General features: G+C 41.1%; 1 protein-coding gene across 8 annotated transcripts in view; it reads right to left on the bottom strand.

Annotated features, from left to right (window-relative positions):
- The window catches only part of SYNE2 (spectrin repeat containing nuclear envelope protein 2), a 197196-nt gene that overhangs the window by 41933 nt on the left and 131705 nt on the right, over window positions 1-23558 (bottom strand). For all 8 annotated transcript variants that reach the window (XM_030007298.2, XM_030007297.2, XM_030007300.2 and 5 more), the window contains 17 exons: window positions 22369-22542; window positions 21655-21786; window positions 19468-19664; window positions 18254-18386; window positions 17152-17334; window positions 16577-16723; window positions 14733-14909; window positions 13757-13912; window positions 11895-12044; window positions 9356-9526; window positions 7294-7427; window positions 6780-6984; window positions 4697-4876; window positions 3088-3216; window positions 2383-2537; window positions 1890-2037; window positions 716-810 (listed from right to left, as the gene is read on the bottom strand). In XM_030007298.2, the coding sequence (XP_029863158.1) occupies window positions 716-810; window positions 1890-2037; window positions 2383-2537; window positions 3088-3216; window positions 4697-4876; window positions 6780-6984; window positions 7294-7427; window positions 9356-9526; window positions 11895-12044; window positions 13757-13912; window positions 14733-14909; window positions 16577-16723; window positions 17152-17334; window positions 18254-18386; window positions 19468-19664; window positions 21655-21786; window positions 22369-22542 (2666 nt within the window). The remainder of the gene's footprint in view (window positions 1-715; window positions 811-1889; window positions 2038-2382; window positions 2538-3087; window positions 3217-4696; window positions 4877-6779; window positions 6985-7293; window positions 7428-9355; window positions 9527-11894; window positions 12045-13756; window positions 13913-14732; window positions 14910-16576; window positions 16724-17151; window positions 17335-18253; window positions 18387-19467; window positions 19665-21654; window positions 21787-22368; window positions 22543-23558) is intronic.

Below are 23558 nucleotides of genomic sequence, written 5' to 3'. Positions count from 1 at the left end.
CCCTAGCAGCTTTAAGCCAAGCTGTGGACTTCATACTGAAGTGGCTGAGGAGAGCACATAGTGTCCTGCCTACTCTCTGGAAGCAGCAAGCTCTGGCCGAGAGGGGTAACGTGTTCACAGCAGAAATGCCTGAGGCAGCTGAACCTCTGCTCACAAATATTACTTGCTGCTTCTCACTCTACATTGATTAAGAGAGAAGTATAAGATCAGACTGATAAAAACCAGGTTTAGCTACCATATGTTTTGCGTTGCTTGGCCGATGACTCAATGCCCTGTCACGCGTGCCAGGGGCAACGGGGATAACCTCACACCTCTGCACTTTAAAAAGTAGAGAGGTCTAGGAAGGGAGAAAGGATCCTTCATATCCAGCATCCTCATTACACTCTGTAAGAAGGTAACTTCTCAACCACAGTTATAGTTTCAACAACTGCAGGGTAGCAGTAGACAAGGAAGCCTCCTGTTCAGGAGCAATTATTCTTGTTAGACAGAACATCTAGTTATTATCCAAAATACAGCCTGGCAAGGGCACCTGTGTTTCTTTCTCATTGCACCTCCTCACACTTTTGCAAAATGTGCCAGGAGGTTATTTAAAGAGTGAACCCAGTCAAAATTTGGGTTTATGTCCTCATGAGAGCAAAGATTCAATACCAACTCTAAGGAAGAGAGCATATTCACTGAATTACCAAAATCTTAGGGAGAAAAACAAATAGATTACCTTTTCTCTGCTTCTCCGGATTCCAAGGAGAGTAGAACTTTTGCTATGATGGAATTAAATGTCTGCTGATTTATGGAAATCTCAGTTTGCAGCATCTGAAAATACCGTGAGAACAACAGTTTTAACTATTCACTGAACAACCTTTGCTATGAAAGCTGGTTCTGCTCCTCTAGAGTCTCAGCATTTATTTAATTTTAAATGCTGAAAGATCTATTATTTTCAAGTGTTCGTGTCAAATGCATACTAAAAGATTCCACACTTTTTGACTACCAGGAGGAATTTGCACACATGTGACAGCAGAACCCACGAGGAGGTGTATGTTAAGGTAATCTGAAGCCTTAGGTTTTCTGGACTCATTCATGAGAAATGCAATCTAGAGAGAAACCCATAGAAAAGGTATAAAAAAAAGCTACATATAAGGGTGAATTTACTCTTAATCACAATGAGCAAAAGTTTATTCTATAAATAATTTCATTGCAATGAATGAACTTATTTGGAGATGTCCAAGAAAAAGGAGAAGATAACTTTCTGTGGACCCTAATAAATATCACTGACATGCAGAGACTTAACACCCCGTGGAATTAGCCACAGTAGTTTGGGTAGTGTGTAGCTGTGTTCCACTGTGGCAGCACAAAGCTCACCCAAAGAGTTCATAGTGTTTAGCATTTACCACATGATTATGGGTTTTTTTCCTGTATTTTGGTTGGTTTTCCATTCTCCTGCCACTAGGACAATGTCTGTAGATAGACACTTTGCTTAGAATTGCATCCACATGTGAAAACATTTTGTTTTAAATGCAGTTCTTCCAGAAACTGGTAAGGTTTCTGGCAGATCTCCAGCAAGCTGCCTAGCTAGTTGCCACAGGCTTCAGTGCTCTGGGACAGGCAGACAGGCAAGTAACCTCAGGGTTGGAGAAATCTAGGACTTACATGACACAACACTTGAGGATGCACTCCTAAAGGTCTGATCCCTGCAAAAAGGGATCCATCCATTTTGAAAAAGGATTTTCACATTTCAAAGTTTTCCTCTGAATAAGTACAAGGCCACATTTCAAGAGTGAAATGCTCTGTAAAACTCTCCCCAGATCTAATTTCAAAAGGCATAGCATTTTCTCATGATTTCCCCCCACCTTCACCATTCAAGAAGATGCTTCCATTTTTAGAGTTAGCTTTACCTCATATACTCTCTGTTGCTCCTGCAGTTCTTCAAACCGTCCCGGAATATTTGTTTTTAAGGCCTCTCTCATTTTTTCTAGGAATTTCATCCAGTTTTCACATTTTTGAAAGAATTTCTTATCGTCATTTTGAGTTCCCTCAAGCATACTGTAAAACAAAAGAAATAATCAGAAACTACCGTGTTGGTGGTTGTTTTTCTGGATATGTTTGCATACGGTCTAATGTGGTGGCTAGTAATACTAACATAGTAGGGTTTTGCTTGGCACTTTGCTACCTTCTTCACCTATGAACATCCAGATTTTTGCTTCAAGTGACTTGGAATACAAATAGCCTCTGAATAATCAAGTAAATTGAACGGGCAGGAATTCAACTTGGAAAGCCCCTGAGAAACCTGAGAACAGATTGCAAGACCTGCCATGCTTTAATTTGGTTTTGATTTTCCTCACAGAAAAGGAAACAGTTAGTAGTGATTTTTTTGTTTGAATTTTGGACCTGCAGCGTTCCAGAGCAGCTGCTGTTTTCTGATTCCACTGCCGAGTCAGACTCTGCATTTTCTTCAGGGTGAAGTCACTGAGTGGCAGCTTAATGCTTGCTTCGTTCAAACTCTCTATGCTTGGAGAAAGTGCAGCAAGCTCCAGCGTGTGATTCTGGAAGTGAAAAAATAAATTAATTGCAAAAAATACTGCCTTTCTTTCATTTCAAAGAAATAGAGAAGCCTGTTCTCTTCTGTAGGAAGTATCTGAACGTTATGCACCCAAAATGGTAACCTACCCCCCCCCCCCCCCCCCATATTTCTGTGTCAAGAAAAAAGTTACAATTCCCTTACACAGGGCCCACTTTTCCAACAGTACTAACAGATACTCAGGAGCTGGTACCTGCAGATTTACTTTGTACCCTACATTGAGGACAACAGGGTAGCTCCAGAGCAAAGCTGGGAAAAAGATCTCCCATCAACCCCAAATGTATGTGATTTTCCTCCCCTCCATGCAGGCATTTGGCCTGCAATGCATATCTAGAGTTTTTATGAACTTAAATAATTGCTTTTGTGTTTTGGATGAGATTATAGTTACTCAGATGGAAGTGCTATAACTACGATACTTAGGACACAAAGCGTTTCTTGAAGTAGGCAAGAGCTGGTATCCTTCAGACACTTAAATCCTGAGTAGTATCTTTTTGTACTTGGGAATCCAAATGTACCATGAGCAATTCTGAGTTGTCTGTTTCTCCCTCTAGACAGAGGCTATCGAAGGCATCTGTGCAATTCTGGACGTGACCCTCCAGCTTTTCAAGGCAGTTCTTGAAATCCTCCAGTTGTGAAAGATTGAACTAGGGTGAATATTGCATGTTTATGTTAATTATGATTTAATACACATATTCAGTATGCAAAAAGGAGCAATAAGCAGTATCATCAGAAAACAAACAGATGTTAAATCCAAATTCCAATGTGTTTGTAACTCACTCACTGAACTTTTGCTGGTTTTGCACTGCGTAAGGGGAAAATTTAAGCCAAAGCAGAAAGCAAGAAACTGAATCTCTAAACCCTGAGAGATTCATATCTATCTGGAAGGAATAGGGGCATCTCTGATACCTTTTTGTAGCTTTGGGCCATTTGATTTATTATGAAATTGGAAAGCCAAAACTTAGCTTGTCAGAGGGAAGAAACTTGTGAAAATGAGCTTCCTTTAAGCTATACACAGGGCCTGCTACCCTGTGCCTACAGACAAGGCTGTGCAGCTCACATGAGCTCTGTGGAGAGAAATAACTAGGGCTGGAATTCAACTTGTCTGTTCACTAGGTTGGTTTCTTTGGGTCAGGGAGAAGAGCACTGGGAAAGCTTTTTCTTTCTTGCAAGAATTAAGCTCCACATCTCTAAGAACACTGAAACAGCAACATTTTTATAAGGAATGAATGGAAAAAATTGGTGTGGGGAGAGAGACAGTTCTGTGGTAACGCTACAGGGTTACACCAGAGCAAATGACTACCTAGAAATGAAATTTTTCATGGAGTGAGAAGTTCACAGGGAATATGAGAAATCTGTCACCTTCACAAAGATATTTGGCTTCCAGCCATTGAACTGTGGTGGTAGATGGAGTCATAAATAGACCTGGCCGAAAATTTCTTGATGAATTTGGGTTTACTTTAGAACAGAACAATTCATTGAAACCAGACTTTTTTCACAGGAACAGACTAGTTTTACATCAGTAAATGTACAGCAGTACATTTACGTGGAAGCTTTCTTAGGAATACCTGCGCAGAGGGGAAGTCAATCCCACAGCACTCCTGTGAGCAGAGCATTATATAGGGAAACCTGGCTCCGCGTCCCTCCCTACTCTGCCTGAACAGGGATGTGAATCTGGTCTTCAAAATTACATCAAATGACCACAGTTTTCTGTTTGATTTTGGGTACATTGTGTGCACTCTTACCAAAGCAAACTGAAGCCATTAGGTTTTTTTAAAGGCAGAGCTGAGAAAGTTTACAACTTACTTCAAAGTCCATAGAATAAAAATACGTTTCCTAACCTTTAATCATCTGAGGGTCCCGTACTGCTTGACTGTAATAGGTCCACTTACAAAGGCTTGTTAGAGCAACACAAGCAGGTAAGAAGAGTGAAACCCTTCCTTCATCTGTCCCTCCGGCTTCATGTATTATTTCTTTATGTAGTTGATCATACTGTCAAGTTTTATTTTATTGAAATTTAATTTCAATTCAAGAACTACAGGGCTCTAGTGAAGAAGGTAGCTCACACAGGGCTGTAGTGAAGAAGTTACTTCACACTGACAGCTAATTTAACATTCAAAAAAATACCTCAAATTCATCTAACTTCCTCTGCAACATTTTTTCCAAATAGGATGCTCTCTGGAGTGGCTGCAGCTTCTCCAACAGAATGGCTTGTGCAGCTGTTCCAGCCTGCTGTTTTATCCTATCAGCCAGCAAAGAAATCTGGGTACGGCATCCTGCTATGTTTTGAAGGCCATGCTGTAAATTCTGATGAGAGAAGGGGAAAGAAAAAAAAGTCAGCAAATGCATCAGATCGTCATTCATGTGCCATTTTCATTTAGTATCTTTTGTTGCTGTAACTAAGCTCTTTTTGTTGATCTCCTCTGGGAGCCAAATTCAGCTATGGTGAAAGCTTCAGTCTTTTGCTCAGAGGATAATGGGAACTGATTCCATTGACTCTAATGCTGGGAAAGGCACAGTTCAAAGTTCAATGGAACACCAGTGACTTCAGGCAGTGGGAGACTACTGCTGCAGAGGAGATTAGGGAGAGAAATCAGAATATCCCTCTCTACAGAATGGATTAACACTAGCACATGGAGAAACTGGCCCATGCTGCAGATGAGAAATGCTACAGAGAAGATCCTATAAAATTAAACTCTAAAGGCAGTACAAGAACAAAGGCAGTCATTTTATACTTGTTCAATGTACTTGATTTTTTTTTTTTTTTTTTTTTTTTTTTAATCTGGACAACTGTTATTTATGTTTAGCCATGAACCCCCCCGGAATTTGTCACTGTATGTTGTCTTTTCTGTGAGTAATGAACAAAGACTTCTGACTGATAGCAAAGAACAGACATGTTTCCCTAAACTGCAAAATGGCTCTTAGTTCCTAACCACTGTCGGAATGGATCATATTGTAAACTGCCACTTCAGCCATTTAGTAAATGACCCATTTTGATTTCTTACTCTCTCTATATAACTTTATTTTTATTTGTTGTGGCAACAGAGTTCCATAAAACCACAATCTTTCCTAATATATACTACAGAAAAAGATTAGAGAGATTAAAATACAGTTTTGTAATGCACATATATTTTCAAATACATGTAACTCCTAAGCCGTATCACTGATCCCCATTCTTCTAACTCACCACTTTCAAAAAAACCCTATAAATTCCGTGTGTCCTGTCCACACATAGTAGGATACGATCTACTGTGCTATAGCACTGTAGTGGTCTTGCCTTGCTTAGTAGGTGCAAAACTCCTCCCAAAAATTTCCAGAAAATGTGATGCCTTTTTGCTGACATATTGATGAATTTATGTCACAGCCACCAATAGATCAGAAGAAAGTGAAAATGTTTTGGTCTAAGCTTTGCCGCTCTCAGTTGTTTCTGACACAGGAAGAAATATATGAGTTCTCTTTCCCATAATGTAAAGTTTCTTAATTGGCCATGTGCAAAATGGAGTACTTCGGACTTCTTCCAATATGTGGCTAGAGGTTCATAAAGGATGATGAATCATTGCTCTGTCCTGAAATGATTATTATATTTCTTTACTGCAGTCTGAATGCAGTCAGAACCTAATGACAGCTTTGCTGCCTGAGAGAGTCAAATGTACCCTGTGATCTCAGCATGAGATCTCATTTGCTTAAAGTCAGAAGCATTTAGAATAATCTAATGAGCTCAGAAATCTGTGAACTTATCAGACCTGGCCAAAAAAAGTACCAAACTCAAATAAAATCAATTTGAAGACTGTAGAAGACCTCAACGTGGTCCTGTGTTCTGGAAAACTGGCCTTTTTTCCCCAGCTATTGTTCTAATAGGTATTATCTCTTCTCCCAAACAGTGCCCCATAAAGTAAATAATTTTTGGTTTAATGATTCTTTCCAACACAGGCCTGATTCTTTGTATAGAGCAGAAACAGGCAGATATGGAATATGATTGCTTCCTTCTGCTCTCTTCTCACCTTATGCTAACTCAAGATTGGTTTGGTCTCAGGATCTGGTCAAAGTATTTAAAGGAAATACAAAGGTGCCTGTTAATGGAAAAAACCCACAGATTTTATGTTTTCCACTGACTGGATTTGGGGCAGGAGGGGGGAAGAAGGTGTTATTTTGATTTATTTCTCAAAAATAAATCCTGTTTGTACCGGGAAGCAGAAGCATATTCATGTACCTTTATATCCTGTATCCTCTGCTTCAGGGTCTCTATCATATTATCCTCAGGCATTTGAGCATCCAAGAGCTGAGTGCACTGCTCTTTGTGCTGGTGTAACTTGGCTGCTGCCTCAGTGCATAAAGTATCAAAGGGCTCCCAAAGCTGCAGGGTTGCTTGCGCTGCCCGCAGTTGATCTGTGATGTCTTCATTTACCGAGTTCCACCTGCCAACATATCAAAGGATGAGAGCATTTTCCTAGTAGATTCTCCTCCAGAATATGATTTGGTGTAGGATTCCTGTGGGAGTTTCTTTGCATCCATACCCATGTTACTGAAAGCCTGCTGAAACAGCACCATTTTGTGCTCTGTGATCCATCACAAAAAAGGTAGTATCAACTACTGCTCACACAGGTACCCTTAGACAGGTGAGTCATATTAATATAGATTTAAAAATCTGACAGACATTCAAGTCCTGCCTCAGCAACTTTTTTTTTATAAATACTAATAACTGGGGGTCTTTTTTGCAAGCTTACTTAGTGTGTGCCTCCATGCACTTCTGTTCAATAATCTCTGCAACGGAGGGGGAGCAGGTCTTCTTCAGGTTACTGGCAGCAGCCTGGAGCTTGGCCCAACTTTCTTCACTGTTCTCCGATTCATCTTGAAGAGACTGCAAAATGGATTACTGCAATTAGTAGTGGAGATGAATGACACACGTATAGCTTCCCCTATAGATTGCTAGGGATAGGTTGGCAATAATGCCACTTGTTTGCAGCACAGTTTAAAATGTTTGTGAAAAATGTAACACCTGATCCTAAAAATTAGAAGCTAAAAGAGAGGTGAAATGGTCCAAGTTAAAAAGTCATGCAGGGGGCCCATTTTAAGCTGAGGGAATTTATTTGTTCTTAAAGAAACAGCTCATTTAACAAACCCACAGCCTTGAGCTGATTAAATTAATTCACTAGAAACCAAAAATGTTTTTATTTTAAGCCACTGCTTCAGGCAAATTTCTACTGGCAGTAAAGTTGGCTTGACAACTCCTGTCCCTGGCTGCATGTTCCCCCTCCTGATACAGGCAATTGCAGAACCCTGCCAGGGGTCGTATCTGTGAACTGATCCAGATTAAAAACAATGAGGGTGATGGAAGGAAGGAGGTAAGAAGGTGCCCAGTTCCTTCCATTTATTACATGTCCCCAGGTGAGGGTGGAAAGAGCTTATGCAGGCTTTACTGCCAAGAGACATGTGCCCAGGATTCAGAGCCTCTGTCTGTCCTGCACCACTTCTGATATGAGTTGAAAATAAACCAAAACAGGCCTTATTTACACCAAAACACAGAGTGTTTACACAGCCTTTCAACACTCATTTAAAGACAGGTAAGGGGATTTAGCCATATCTGTAAAACTTTCAGACCCAGGGCCAGCTGGACTGCCTCTCTAGATGCCCCAACAGACTCTGTAACAGCCAAGCAGAGCAGCAGGATGATCCAGAGCATTTACGTCTGGCATTTATGCCCAGCCTCATTCAGAGGGTGCGCAGGGAACTCCAGCTGTCTGGAGGGCGACTGAACAGTTGACTTTGCGCTGGAGCAATCAGAAACACCAGGCTTGGGGATACCCCTGCTCTGCCCCAGGGCTTGCTGTGCCCACCTAACCCAGCCACGGCTTTTGGGAAGGGGAATCCTGGGTCCTGGACCTTGACTCCTGTGCTGTTTATGTGGAAGGATGCTTTAATGCAAATAATGCTTTAATGCAAAATGTGTCAGTGGTCACTGGCACAGTCGCTGGGAGATAGTACCCCAAGCGGAGCATTCAAATCATGGATCTAGAGACATGGACCCTTTGCCAATTTTCTCCCAGGTCTCCTTCATTTCTGCACTGAGTCCCAGCATCGATGCACAGGCATCTCCTTCCAGGTTATGCTACAGCCTTATGGCAGGGCATTTCCCTGGGAAGTGCAAGCAAAGGGGCAAATTTCCTTTTGACCAATGAGCTGAGAACCAACATCTTTCACCTGAATGGTGAGTAACCTTTAGGCAAACACATACAGCGATGGCATTAGGTTTTCCTTTGCCAGCTGTATTTTCAGCTAAACTTCCTGCTGTCCATGTGGATTAGACATGGACCGAGTAGACATTAGCATGAGGGATGGTGGTGGAGTGCACATGTCTACCTGGACTCTGTAATGCAAAGGAGCATGAGGACCTGGTGCTTCATATGGGGTTGCCTTCCAGCACGTGCAGAAGATGAAAATGTCAAGGGATCTTTGCAATCCAAAATGGAGGCTCTACTAGGCCACAGTAAGGCAGACATGGTAGCAGCTGACCTGTACTTCTCTCTTGAACCTTGGTACCTGAATTGCGCCGAAGTTGAACCTATGTGCTAAATAATGTACAAAGTCTAAAAATAGTCCTCAGTGTCTCTGGAGGTTAAAAAAAACCCACCACCACCACCAAAATAAATCCACTGACTTCAATGGCACTATAATAAAGAGGAAGTTGCCTAGATAAATTTTTCTGTCTGTTTTCACTGGAGTTTGTTTGTTTGTTTGTTTAAAGGCAAAGAAGGAAGTACAGAAATAAGATAACTTCAGTAGATTTACCTGGAGAGTTTTGACCTGGTTTTTCAAAGCTTCCAATGACACCACAGAAGGTTTGCACTGGTTTATGCAGTACAAATATCTTGTTGTCATCAGGCTGACTTCTGCATAAATTTCATCATATACTCTCCACTGCTCCAGTATGGACTGCATTGAGGTCTTTAACTGTGCAACCTGCAGACGAACCACTTTTGTTACTATTTCTTGGGTAGTCCTGACATATAAATCACCTTTACATTGACTTAAAAATCTAAGCTCAATGCTCACTCCATGACAATCCACAAGAATTTCACAAGTTGGAGTATTTTTCCACTTGGTAAGGAAGTGTGCAGGCTTCAAATGAAGCAGTAGACAGTATTTAGAGCGAAGTATAAGAATTTGCTGGAAACAAAAATTTAACCAAAGTTCAGGGTAGCACTATACTGTCAGCCACAACTCCAGAACCTCCCAAAACGTAAAAAGTACTGAAATAATGAACTGTGTATTCCTTCCTGCCAAAATCAACTTGAAGTGGGAGGAAGTTGAGAGCCTTAATCTTCTTAGGAAGCAGATAGTTTGGTCCAGAGATCAAGTTTCCTTTTAATGAAAATTTGAACAGAAATTGTTTCATATGGAAGAAGACGCTACTACAATACTCTAGAGAGCTATCATCCTTCTTATGCCATTGTGCTCTTATAATGCAGGCCCACCTGAATCACAGTCTAGGAACTTCAGGATTCTCATATAAAATTAAATTATGGATATCCTCTTTGTTTTCTATGTCTCTTTCATTACTATAGTAATTTAAGCTACATTGGGGCAAGTATGGTTTCCATTTGCCACACACTCCCAGACATTGCGAACACAAACCGACAGTCCTCCTTCAGTCTGATTTGCCATTTTTATTCTTCTGTATCAGGAAAGTACATAAGGCATGTCCTGGGCTAGGCAAAACATTAGTCTAGTTTGATATCTATTTTCACTCATGCCAGTACCAGATGCTTTGAGAAGAACATGAAAACCAGGCAAGCAAGCAAGCATGTCTCCATGGGACCTGGCAAAGCCAGATGCCAAATTTCAGTTATGACTATGCATCCACACAATGGAAGAGGAAGACTTTCTGCACTGTAGTGCACGCTAAATAGACTGCATGGATCATGGAATCCTAGTATCTGAGTTCCAGGCATGCAGGAGTAGATGGATTAATCATCCCTATTCTCATTTGAATCATGGTATAGGTGGGAGGAATCTCTAATTGCTTTTTGTAGCCTGCAACTAATCACTGCCCACTCAAGGAAGATGGAAAGATATTGTGCTCATGAAATGTCTCTGGGCCACAGACTCAGAGTCTTCAGATCAACCTACCGACAATACAATCAAGCTATCACATCTCCTTAGACCTATACTTGAAATCACAGCCTGGCTCTGCTGAGAGCAGTCACCCGTGGGAAGAAAGCTGCACTTGGTGTTTCATTGCACATGCAGACAACTAGGCTGTAAGAACATTCTGCAGTTTGTAAATTAGATACTTAAGTCATAAAAATACTAAAATTAACGTGACCCATGGTGACTGTAAGAAGAAAAAAGCACTAGGCTGTCAATCCTGCCAATTTCAATTGCCAGCTCTACAGCTGAAGGAAAGACTTTCATCATGTACGCACACAAAAATTTCTCTGCTTTCTTGGTAAGAAACAGCCACTATTTCTGTTGAAACCTAAAACAAGAAGCAGCAGAGCCATCCTGGACCGACATCTCATGTGGAAGAGTTCAAGCAAAAGGGTTCAGTTTTCACAAAGTTTTGAGGAACAAAAGCAAGGCTTTTAGAACAGGAAGTGTAAGGGAATCTTAACTATAAACATGATCACTGCATCACATATAATCCTCTACAGTATATGGTTATTTATTATCACAAATTTAAATCCATAAATGTACTCATTATTATATCTCATGCTCCTATCAATTACACCTAGATAAAAAAGATCAGTTCCAAGTATAAAGAGAATATAACTATAAATGCAAACTGCTGGGGAGTCAATTTGCACAGGAAACCAATCTGCCTGACTCTCCTTGAAGCAACTGGAAACTACATAGGATTTGAAGATCGTGAAAGCCATCCAGGCATGTGGATGAAAGTCATTGGGAGATGGAAAAGCTACAGTGAGAATGGGGCAGGAGTAGGCAGCTTCCACCAGCATACTACAGGGGAGAAAGACCAGGGTATGAAAGAGAAGCAGGTCGAGTAAGAGAGTTTAAGGTTTCCATTTTTCAACATGACAGAAAAATAACAGTGCTATTTATTTTCTTAAACTGCAGATGGGGTTCTGTCCCCTACTACTTCAAACTACTTTGAGATCAGACTTTTCTTCCTCTCTCAACATTGGAAATACATTAATTTACATTATGGTAAAGACTTAAAAGGAAGTTCTTAGGAAGGTTAAGATGAAGAGTAAGGAATACTTTGCATCTTTTTCGTACCAGCTCCTGCCATCCCATGAAGAAGATTAATAATACTGGTGGTAAGAATATGTACTGGAGGAAATCTGAATGCAAACAAAGCTTTTACCTGGCTTACAATGCTGTCCACCATTTCACAGAGCTCAGCTATCCTGAGAGACAGAGCTTCTGGGGTTTGTTCTGCCCCACCATTTGAAGCCAAACTCTGTTTGAGCTCATCAAGAGTTCTGGATTTAGTTGTGAGTTGATTTTCTAGCTCCTAAATGAGAAAAGAAAAGAAAAAAAAAAAAGGAAGATAGATAAGATCTTTCAATGAGACCATAGGAAAAAACCTTTTTGTGTGAGGAGCTTCGATAAACATTCCTTCTTTAAAACCAATTCTGTGTAATTCTTCAGCCATGCAACACCACCACTACCACCATTTCAACTCTGACACAGAACAACTGCTTCACAGAATTCAAAATGACAGTGGCTGCTTTAGACAGCCTCCTGCAGGTAGAGCTAGAATCAGTCCATTTACTGTCAGCATGAGCACTGGGCATCAGGCTTGGGAAGAAAATCATCAGGATCTAATTCCTCAGCCATCATGCAGGCCTCTTTGTACCTCTCCAGATGCAAAAAGCTTTTCTATTAATGCAGCTGAACTTTTCCTTGGGCAGGTTAGCATCCGGGTCCTCCTCTGCTCCAGCAGACAAAGGTAAGAGAGGTACTGACTTTGCAATACAAGGATCCCTGACATCCTAACAACTTCTAGAAAGTTATTTTCAGCTTGTCCTCTTAGTCAGAGGCTGTCTCCCACATGGGAGAAACCCCACTGAAATCAATGCGGATGCCTGGGAGAATAACTTCTCCCCCAACACAATCAGCAAGATTATAAGCTAGTCTTGACATGCTCAGGAAAGTGCAGCAATAAGTTCTTCACAACATGAGTGAATATCCATACACAAAATGGGCCGTAACATTTTCCTATAATACTATGCTTAAAGCCACGACCTTTTTTCCCTCCACTTACTGTCCCCAAAACATTTTCAAATTTGGACCTCATTTTTATTGAGCAAATTAATTTTAATGAGCAGGTTTTTGTTTTAGTCAAAGATACCCAGCACCTTTCTTCCATTCTGGCCCCTCGACACATTTCAGAGCGCTTCAGAGAAGACAAGTAACTCGGTGTGTAACAGAGCACTCTAGGTGATAAAAGCAGCCTACTACGAGAGAGAGACATGTAACCATGGCAATGAAAGAACAAATATTCCGTGTTAAAAAATAGAGAGGGAACACTGTACTGAATGTAAACAGCAGACTGTCAGAGTCATAGGAGCCAATTACTAGCTGGCTGCACCTGTACTAATTTTTGAGGGAGCTGATGCCTAGAAAAACACAACAAAACCAAAGGACACCCAGATTCTTGAGGCTGGCGCAGATACACTACATTCTAGGGCGGGAGTAGAGAGAGTTGCTATTTTTCCAAATTGGACTGTGTAGTTTCCATGACACTTCCACCACAGAGCTCTTCGAACTAATGGAATTGATAGCTTTTGCCATGGCTGTGCTGAACTGAGAACTACTTCTTTTGGAGGCATCTTAGAATAAGATCTACAATATTGCTGCACAACATTCCAAATACCATGGAACAACAACAGATGCATCTTCAGTTGGAGGAAAAAAACCCACAAAATAGCAATTTACATTAAAAGTGGACCTCGCTCTTTATCACCTGAACCTAATATGCTTTCATTAAAATTACATTGTAGTATACTTCTAGGAAACGGCTAGCAATTCACATTGAAAGTGGACCTCGCTCTTTATCACCCGAACCTAACATGCTTTAATTAAAATTACATTGTAGTATACTTCTAGGAAATGGCAACTTCCTTTACATTTTTTCTGTTAAAATCTGTGCAGTTCTTTAGTCTGGATTCAGCAAAGTGCTAATATGTTTTTTACAGTAGTATCACACATATAATGCTTTACCTTGCAATCATCTAATGTGTTCTGTGCAGAGATCAGACTTGCTGGGGTTTGTAAAGATCTCAGTCGATCACTCTGAGCTTCCAGCCAGTTGCGTAGAGTCTGTGCTTTGTTCTCATTTTCAGTAATATCCTCCAAAATGTGTTCCAGGTCTTGTATCTGAAAGTTACAGAACTATTTTAACTTACTCAAATCTAGAGGTGGGTAGAAACAGGGCTCCCTCTTCCATGACAAAATTTGAGATTACAATATTTGCACTGAAAATACTATTTAGAGAAAATATTTTGAAAGGAAAAGCTAAAAAGTTTTACTGCTCTTGAGGATCTGACCTTCTCCCTGAGAAGAAAACAAGGCAGTGTAGTTTCTGGAGCTGGCAGTCTGCGGACCTGACAAGTTGGGGCACCCTGGGCTATATGGATACATTCATATGAAGTCTGAAAACCTCATTCTCCCTAAAACCCAACTGACAAAGTTACTAATAAGCTGGGACCTCGGGTCTCCTATCTTCAATCCTGGCCCTGAGGATCCATTAAATCCTAGAATGCAGTTTCTTGAAAATGGTTAGAGAAGATAACTTTTGTCCCCCACAAAATGGAAATTTCATAATGGAAATTTTCAATTGTGCAGGAACTGAATTTTCCACTTGAAAATGTTTCTGGAAGACTTTCTGAGTCAGAAAAATTTGGGAATTTTCTGTTTGATCAGCGATTTTCATATCTGGATTCAGGGAGGGCAGCTTCTCCCAAAGCCCTGTAAATTCAGGAGAGAAACAGAGGTGAAAGAGGAATGTGCTGGTAGAGGGATTTGTTCCAGCTGCCCATGAGACAGCAGGATGGACAGACAGCAGAGAGCACAGAGAGTCTCTCTGTGTTCAACAGTGTTTTCAGACTCAGGCAGAAAGGGTGCTTGCAAAATACAGAGCACTGGCACAGGCAAGATCAGAGTTGTGAGAGAGAAAGCAATGAGAACTCAGTCAAACCTTTCTGTTCAGAAACGCCTGCAGCCTGTGCCACCGCAGGTTCATCTCTCCAAGACACTCAGCAAATTCTGTCCTTTCATACCGCTTGCTTTCCACATCACAAGTGCTCATTTGCAAGAGTGACTGGTTAACAAAATCTACCATCCACTGCTTAAAGTTCATTTCCATCATATATTCCTGGAGGGGAAAAAAAACAAAAACAAAAACAAAAACGTAAAACAATTAGTTTGGCAGTTTTAATCCAATCAATTCCAATGATGCTTCAAGGCATAGTTGTGGGACATTCATAGCTTATTCTGAACCATGGCCTAAAATATTTTTCTGAAAGAGACCTGGCTGTAGCAATAATTCTCAATTTTTACCATTCTATATTTGTGTAGTTATTTCCATCCACTTTTGCAGAAAATCACTATCATTACATGGGCAGCTCAAGGTCAGAACAGGCTAGTGCCAGAGCAGGGAATAAAACCTAGGGGTACCAGACCCAATACTTTATCTATTGGACAATACCATCACACTGCCAGGTTAGGCTAAGACTGAGGCCTTTCCACACTCCTGCAACTCACAGACAAGTGCAGACAAGAGCTTGTGCTCCTTTATCAAAATATCTGGTATCAGAATATCTGGGAGGAAGAAGTGTCCTCCCGCACCAGAGTCCTTGCCCACAGAGACAAGTGAGAAACTACACGCAAAGTGAGAACAACATAAGGGAATGCCTTTTTATTTCAGAAGGTCTTAGAAGAAGAGGGCAGGAAAGGGCTCCTCATTGTATCTTAGTAGAACCCAGAAAAAAGCCAGCAGGGAACAGCACAGTAGAGGTATTGAAGCCATAGCTGCTTCCCTGTAGGAATTTATGACCCTCATCCAGCTTTCTTCTCAGCATACACATCCCCACATTGCTGATAAGTACAGAAAACACACCTACAAACTGATCTCTAAATATCCAAAGGGTTAAAAACAGCACCTCACCTACATGTTCCAACTACCAAATCCAACTGATATAGACCAAAATGTTATATATCTGCTATACTAAGGCACTTTGAAAGAAATGCTTACTTTGGCACTTGCTCACTTTGGTACTGCACTCACTTTGGTGCAGTACCAAAGTGTCTGAGAACTGCAGCTGTAGACTGAGAACTGTCGTCCTGTCTGAGTCCAGAGCACTGCTCCGTAGCTCTGCAAGGGCAGAGCAAAATATGGCTCTGTAGGGATTTGTGCCCTGAGGTTGTGCTCCCTGGCAGCTATGGAGGTACAAGCATGGCTTGAATCCTTTCTGTGTCTGGAGCAATCAGCCTCTGTCATTGGTGCATTAGCATCTGAACAGAGCCAAGAGTCTGCTGCAGCCTCTCTCTCTACAGGGATGTTCATCTTGTCCCTTCTTCCTAGCAGGTTAGCTCTTTAGATGAGACATAATATTCAAAAACCCTGTTCTCTAGTTAAATGGATCCTGGTTATGGAGCTCCATTATGAGGTATTTCTTGTTGAAAAGACAGACTAAAACACAGCACAAACACAGAGTCTATCTTCCTAAGGAAGCAAAGCTTTCCTGCTCAACACATTTTATAATCTAAATGTAAGAGAGAGCAAACCAAGCGAGACAGATGGGACAGCATGAGGAAAAGGAGACTATAGCACAGCAGGCAGTAGCTGCATTGCAGGGCAGGAAGTATTTTGTGTGGCATAGAAGCAAAAGGTTTTTGTAAAGGAAGTTGTTAAGGCACCTTTGAGACTGAGGAACCCTCCCAATAGCAAGGGGAAGGATATGACAGTGCCTGCAGGCTGTTTCCATCCTTTTTACAGCCAAACACCTTGCAGAAGGCCTGGACTTACAGCTTCCCATTTACCTTGTACTTCTGAAGAAGGCTTCTGACTTGGGCAGCACTACATTGTGAATTTATTGGCTCTTCATGTCCCTGCTGTTGTTCCACATGGTCCAGCCAGGTCATTAGTTCAGCAATAGCTTCCCGTGATGAAAGTTTTTCCATCTGAAGCTGGGAGAAAAGCATATAATGAATCCTCCACACTCTGCTTGTTAGAAATATCAAAAAAGATGACATCTGTATTTTTAGAAAGGCTCAGGCACTATAATTGCAATTATAGCGGTATGAACTTGGAAGTGAGCACTGTGCTCCAGAGGGGCATACAACTTAAATTAAGAAAAGTTCGAGAATTCAGAAATTTGAAATAAAATTATTTCATATAAAACTGTAAAGATGATAGATATGTGCAAAACAGCCCAGGAAGAACACTGCAATAATTAAACTGCAGGACAATATTGGGGTTATTCTGAAAGCAAGACAAACAGCTAATTAGAAAAGAGGTGCTTTGGGGGCTTTATGGAGTAGCCAACTGAATCCCAGTAGCAACATTTTAACGTATTTAGCTGGAACTGAGAGGTGGCAGCAGAGTTTCTCCTCACCTGGTGAAGCTTTTCTTGGATGGCTGGGAGCTGTGTAATCAGTTCTCCCCATTTTTGCTCAAACTTTGCCAAAGATGACCTAAGTGCTGCAGTATCAGCTTGCTTCACATGAAAGAGCTGGTTGGCAGTGCTCACCACAGATGACTTCAGGGAAGATTTTTCATCAACTTCCTTAGAGAATGTCTGCAGTGCATGGGAGAAATTTAAGAGAGGGTAAATATTTATGTATCTATAAATAAAGAAGACAAACCAGATTTTCAGTGACAGGATGAACTACCTCAACAAACAGATTGTAGCAAGTTTGTAAAGTTCAGAAAACCTAAATTCAACATGTTCTGGCAGCAGGTAAGGCCTTTTTCTGCCTATCTTGATATAATGCTGAATGCCACCTTTTGCTCCACAAGGATTGGGAATATCCTGATCCCCACTTCACACAGAGGTCCGGGGAACAATCCCAATCCTTGAGTCTCTGGCCAGCTCACACCTACCAGTCCAACCTTCACGATGCTTTGCTTTCCCACTGTGCAAGACTCTGTCTGTCAGGGCTCACATTGGGGCTGAACCTCCTAGCTAGTCATACAAGGGGAGCACAGCAGCGGGGGGCAGGCAAAGACATGAAATACAATTCAGCATGTTTCTCTTCCCTGACTTTGTCTGACCATCTTCACAGCACCGCTGTCTTCACCCCTGTTCCCTGAGCACATACTCCATATTCAGTTGGTAAGTGGCCCATCAGCTTGGCTGAACTGCTGTATGTGGTATTTGGCATCAGGAGCAAGACAGACACCATGCTGTTACGCTGTAGGTGCCTAAGAGAACCTGGATGGGCTGTGATGTGTTGCAGTTGGGAGCTCATTATGAGAGGATTCCATTCTGATTTATGCACTCTGGCTGGCCTTGCAATCTGAAGGAAGACCTTTGGTGGCCTCCCACCCTAATGGCTCCCCACACAGATAATGGAGTGGCTTCGGCACACACAGCCATTCAGTGCTATATTATGTGGGCAGCTTCTGGGTCATGGCAAATAAAAACACCACTCGAAAGCGTCATTTTCCCTGGAAGTACAATGCCTTATCTAAACCTGGCAGGAGAAATGACTTACAAACAAGCTGTTGATGTTATCCCTGATGGTGGGAAGATCTTGTGACACGTTGAGAGACTGCTCCTTCCAAAAATTCATTCTCTGCTGAGCAGAATCCAGCCATTTCATTAATTCCTCTGAGTCTCTGTTGTAGCTACAAGGAGGGAACGAAACACGCAAACATGTACCTCTTAGCTGAGTCTAGGATACATTTCTCACCCCCCAAGTTGTCGTCCTCTCTGTGAGGAGGCATGTGCTATTCTGGCACCTATTCTGCTACACAATCCTGCAGAAGCATGGATCGATGTGCAACACGGCAATTCTGCTGGAGGTACGCATAAGACTATTCCTATCAGCTCTTTTCAGCTGCTCTGCTCTCCCTAAAAACATCCTCTTTCTGTATTCACCCAGCAGTTGCCAGGACAAGCTCACATGGGTGAAAAGAGCTTTGCTGGAGGTCAAAACCACCAGAGGAGATTCTGCACACTGCAAGATACAGTGCACAATACACAGAGCAGAGGTAAATACCAACAAACACTGGCATGCTCTGTCCACACTATGGGTCCAGCCAGCCTGAGCTCAGAGCACACAGACCAGGTGCAGGGAGAGCTGAGCTTGGAACATCAGCTGGTGGACTGGGCTGTAGAACCCCAAACTGTCTCCACCTGACTGCCAGGACTGCATTGACAGTTGGCTTGGGGCATGTGAAAACATTGAGCATGCTTGGGTCATCCCCCTTTGGAGAGCTTCGAAACACAAATTAAGGCAGCATGTCAGCCAGGTCTTGAACATTTGTAAGGGGGATAGTGTACGTGCACAGACAGGTGCATTACGCTTTTGCGTGGGAATCAAGGCTAACTTGCATTCATAGCAGGCCAAAATGCTTAGGGCAGCATGATCAGAGCTTCTGTTTATACTTCCAATGTAAAAACTGCAGCACGATGCAGCTAACTCTCACCTAGATGCACTGACTTTGCAATGGCAGCAATCAAAATATTTTCCTACAAAAATAAGTAGGAAGTGAAGCACTTGTCTACAGAGTGAGAGATCAGCTGTGTAATAAAGGGCCACTTTTCTGATAATCACTGGGTTTTTTTTTTTTCCTTTTTCTCATTTTTAAGTTAAAGGAGCTGTGTTATTTATTAATTCACTGCCATATTTCAGAAAATACATCTATAGAAGGTTAGAAATTAATTTCTAGCTGATATCGCTAATTGCTTTTGAGTTATACCCACCTGACCAAGAGTTTGAGTAATGTCTGAAGTCGGTGTAGTTCATGGCCAACTTTTTTGGTTAAAGACAACCACTGCTCTTCCAGCTTCCCAATCTGGCTTCTTATTTCTGGACAGCTCACAGCAGTCAGCAATTTCTTCCCTTCTTTCACCATCTGGTACAGTCTGGCATGCTTTTCGTCAACGCTGCTTTTGATTTGCTATCAGAATATGGGAAGTTTGCAAAACAATAATATTTTAAAAACCAAAAACACAGCTAGCAAAACACATATCATTTTCTCTGTCATGTATTTTATTTTCCAAACAGAAGGAATCTGTACTTCATTATATAAAAAAGGGACACAGGTTGGGTTTTTTTTTGTTTCCTCTGGATAGATCAAGACAGATCTCAATATAATTTCATACATTATCAGAATGACTGTGTTATGATTTGATGGGCTTTTTTGACACATGTAAACCTCAAGCAATGGACAAAAAGTCTCTGTCACATCTGGCTGCATTGTCCAAATATATGACTGCCCCCAGCAGAAAGTTATTGCCCTCCTGTTCTTAGATGGCCTTCTGGCTCTATCCTGTTTAAAAAAATGTTAGCCATGTTTTGAAGGAAGCTGTTGGGATAATTATTGAATAATGGTGGCAGGGAGGAATGAAGAGTGAACAGTGAAGACATTAAGCAAAAGACATAGGAGTGGTCTGGTTTGTTTAGACTGCTGAATAAATACAAAGCATCATTTCACCATTGCTACACTTCACTGGAAGGTCAAAATGAGAAAAGGGAAAAAAAAAAAAAGAAAAAAAAAACAAACCAGGAAGTAGATCAGTCCTAGGGAGAAGGCAGAAAACAGCAATTGTGTGATGTGCAAGTATCTCACTTCTCTCCAGGCATAAGGGGCTTGTACAATATTATTAATAGGGATATTTCTCTCACAGGAATTAAGCCCCAGAGAATTTTACTCTGCTCTGTCCTTGAAACTGAAACTCCAGTGCTGGGACTCCCCCCAAAAGCATCTTCTAAAGCTTTACTACTTTGTTTCCAATGTCTTTAAAGACAAATAAAGACTTAAGAGTGAAGAGCTAGTTAAGAACTTAAAAAGCCAAAGGAAACCAGGCAGCTTCACACTGAATGGATACAGCAATATTGCATGTCTCCTGTCTCAGTGCGACAGGCATCAAAAGCACCAGAGGGCCAATATGATTGTAGATATCTACTGTTGATTTATTTCAAAAGCTTTACTGTAGTTCAGAATTTTCTGGGAATGTCCAATGATCTGTTTCATGCAGTCAACTAGATTAAATCACAGTAGTCCTTTTTGCCTTTATAGTGTATGAATTTAAATATCCTACTGGACTCAATATAGACCCAAAGACTCATTAATTCAAGAATTTCTAATAGAAATGGTCCTCTGAAGACCAAGAAAGGTCAGATCTATGAGGAATGTAGAGCACTCTCTGAAGATACATCACTAAGTTTATTGAACACTATTTCTTCTTAGTTTTATAAAACAACCATAAAGGCTGCTTTCATATCCTTACATTTAAATGCATTTAAAACATAGATTATCTATGTTTCCAACTGAAGTTGAGGTTCTAACTAAAGGTGTAGCTTTGCCATCAGAGATGCAGCTGGGAAGAAACTGTGAGCCTATTTGTCATTCTATACAAAAGGAATTTTATTCTCTTTGGTCAGATAGAAATCAGGACATCTCATTTTGAATTCTCAGGATTTTAAAAGGAGCTGGTAAACCTGTAGACCTTCTATTGTAACCAGGGGTTCAGATATTTGAAGGTACTAGATTGATTCTCCTCTTCCATAGGTTTTACATCATGGCATGAACATTGTTCCTGAATTACAGAGAAGTGGCTCTGTGTTCACTCCAAGGCTCTCTGCTGTCCTTAGGATTCATGTAGCCTGCACATTATCTTCTCAAATATTTGCATTTGAAGACCAAGTTCTGAAGTAGCTATAGTCATTACTCCCACTTAAATGAACTTGTAGCCCAGCCCGTGGCTGAAATTAGCAGTCCAATCCCCTGCTACTTTTAAAAGTAAGTTTTCAGCTTGCATCCACACACAGACAAGGACACAAAGGAAACAGTGCCCTGCAAACCATCTTCTCCTCATATTCTAACTAATCTTTTTGCCAGCTCTGCAGATCCACGAAGAAAACCAGAGACACAGACACATAAATACCTCTAGAAGTGCAATCCTTTCCATTAATCTTTCTTCTGTTTCTTCAACCAAATTCACAGTGGGCAATGTAGAGGCAAGCGCCTCTAACTCCTTATTGAAAACTAGGCATTCATCATCAAATTCCATCCATTCCTAAAAAATACATTGCATCATTAACATAGCATGCATCTAACTGCATTTTTGCTACACCAGACTGAGCCCTTAATGCTCATTCTAGCAACAGCAGCTCTTGCTTTAATAAAACAGAGCATGAAAATAGGTGAATAATATGGAAATATTAGAGTAAGACATGATTTCACCACAGATGAATTAATTATTTCATTCTCCAATATCTTCAAGTTTTCTTATTTTAAAGTGGTATACTTAATTTTTATTCTCTAAGAGTGTTTTAAGTTCTATTTTAAAGCGGTGCTGGTATTTTTGTGCCTTGAAGGGCTCTTCTGTCAGTCCAGGCACTCAAAAATTACTGCAACAAGTCATAAAGTCCCACCCATGTCAGAATAATGAGTTGAAATGTCCACTTTCAGAGGTTTTCAAGGAAAAAAGCCAGTTCAATGACACATACAGAACAAGTAATAAACTGTTGCTGTCCAATGGAGACAGGAAGGGACAATTACTAGCCAAAGAATCACTGCTACAGAAAGGGATCCCCAAGACACAACTTTTCTCCTTCTTCCCTCCAGTTTTTACTCTGGGTTTCTTTTGACTCATTACCTTTAACAGGCTCTCTAAGTGTATACCATACTGGCAAGCCTTCCGCTCCAGCAACTTGACTTCATTCATCAGCTCTCTCCAGAATTCCTCTCTCTTTTGTAGGATGGAAGGAGTCACTTTCTTGGAAAATGCTTGCATGAAAGCCATGTGGGTCATGAGGTTGTGGAAAAAGTCCTGAAAAAAACAAGTTAAAGCTTGGTCTTTAAGAGAGATCACACACCCACAGCAGGAGTATGAAGAAGACAGAGAAGACTCACTGAGAAAAGCAGCCAGTTTCAGGGTCTCTCATAGCTCATAGAATCAGGAGCCTTCTATTCAAATTCTGCATCACCCCAAGATAGGCAGTTACTGATCATCTTACAGTTAGTCAGGAACCAGTGATGAGTTGCATACACTATTTTCATTTATACATTTCTAAAGAAAAAGATCTACATTTACACCTTCAGTTCATATGAAATATGAAGATATTGTAGGAAGATGATGGAAGGAAGAGTTTAACTATAAATAAATTCATAGTTTAGTGTGAGGCAGTTATCACCTGACAGCCATTATCCAGTTTGTTTCACCTGGTTGCGAGGTGACTCCAAGCACCAAGGGTATTAGCAGTTCTAAGGCCTAAGCAGTAGGCAGGGCACAATAATCCTTTGGGATAACTATAAGGTAACAGTTTGATTTAGTTATGGCTCAGCTGAGCTCTTGGGAAATGTCTGAATCTCAACAGAACTTTCACCCACAATAAAGTTTTGAGGGTTTAAGATCACACTCTTCGGTCAAGATCTTCTTCAATAAGAACTAATATCTAGTACAAGAATTTCACTTAAGGACCATACCCCAGGCATAGGCTGTGTGAGCATCCTGATAAGTCTTGATAACCAGAGCAGGGAAAATGGCTTTTGCCGTTTTCTTTTGCTTTTGTAAATCAGTGTATGTACACTTGGACTGCAGATACATTATTTGTTTTCCTTTGTAAATAAATTCCTAACATTTTGCTTTGATAAGGGCAATTTGTGAGTGGCAAACACTATTCCTATGACTCTGGAGTAGTGGTTTGCAGTGCTTAGCATCCTGAAGCAATTCTTAAAGGACTTTGAGGTACATGAAACAGTTAAATCAAGGCATTGATGTGACAGAGACATCTTCAAGTGACTAGCATTGGCCAGGGCTTCTTGCCAAGCATCAGGACAGCGGGG

This window comes from Aquila chrysaetos, chromosome 2 (genome assembly GCF_900496995.4).
Source record: "Aquila chrysaetos chrysaetos chromosome 2, bAquChr1.4, whole genome shotgun sequence".
NCBI lineage: Eukaryota > Metazoa > Chordata > Aves > Accipitriformes > Accipitridae > Aquila > Aquila chrysaetos.
This window is presented reverse-complemented; position numbering and strand designations above follow the sequence as displayed.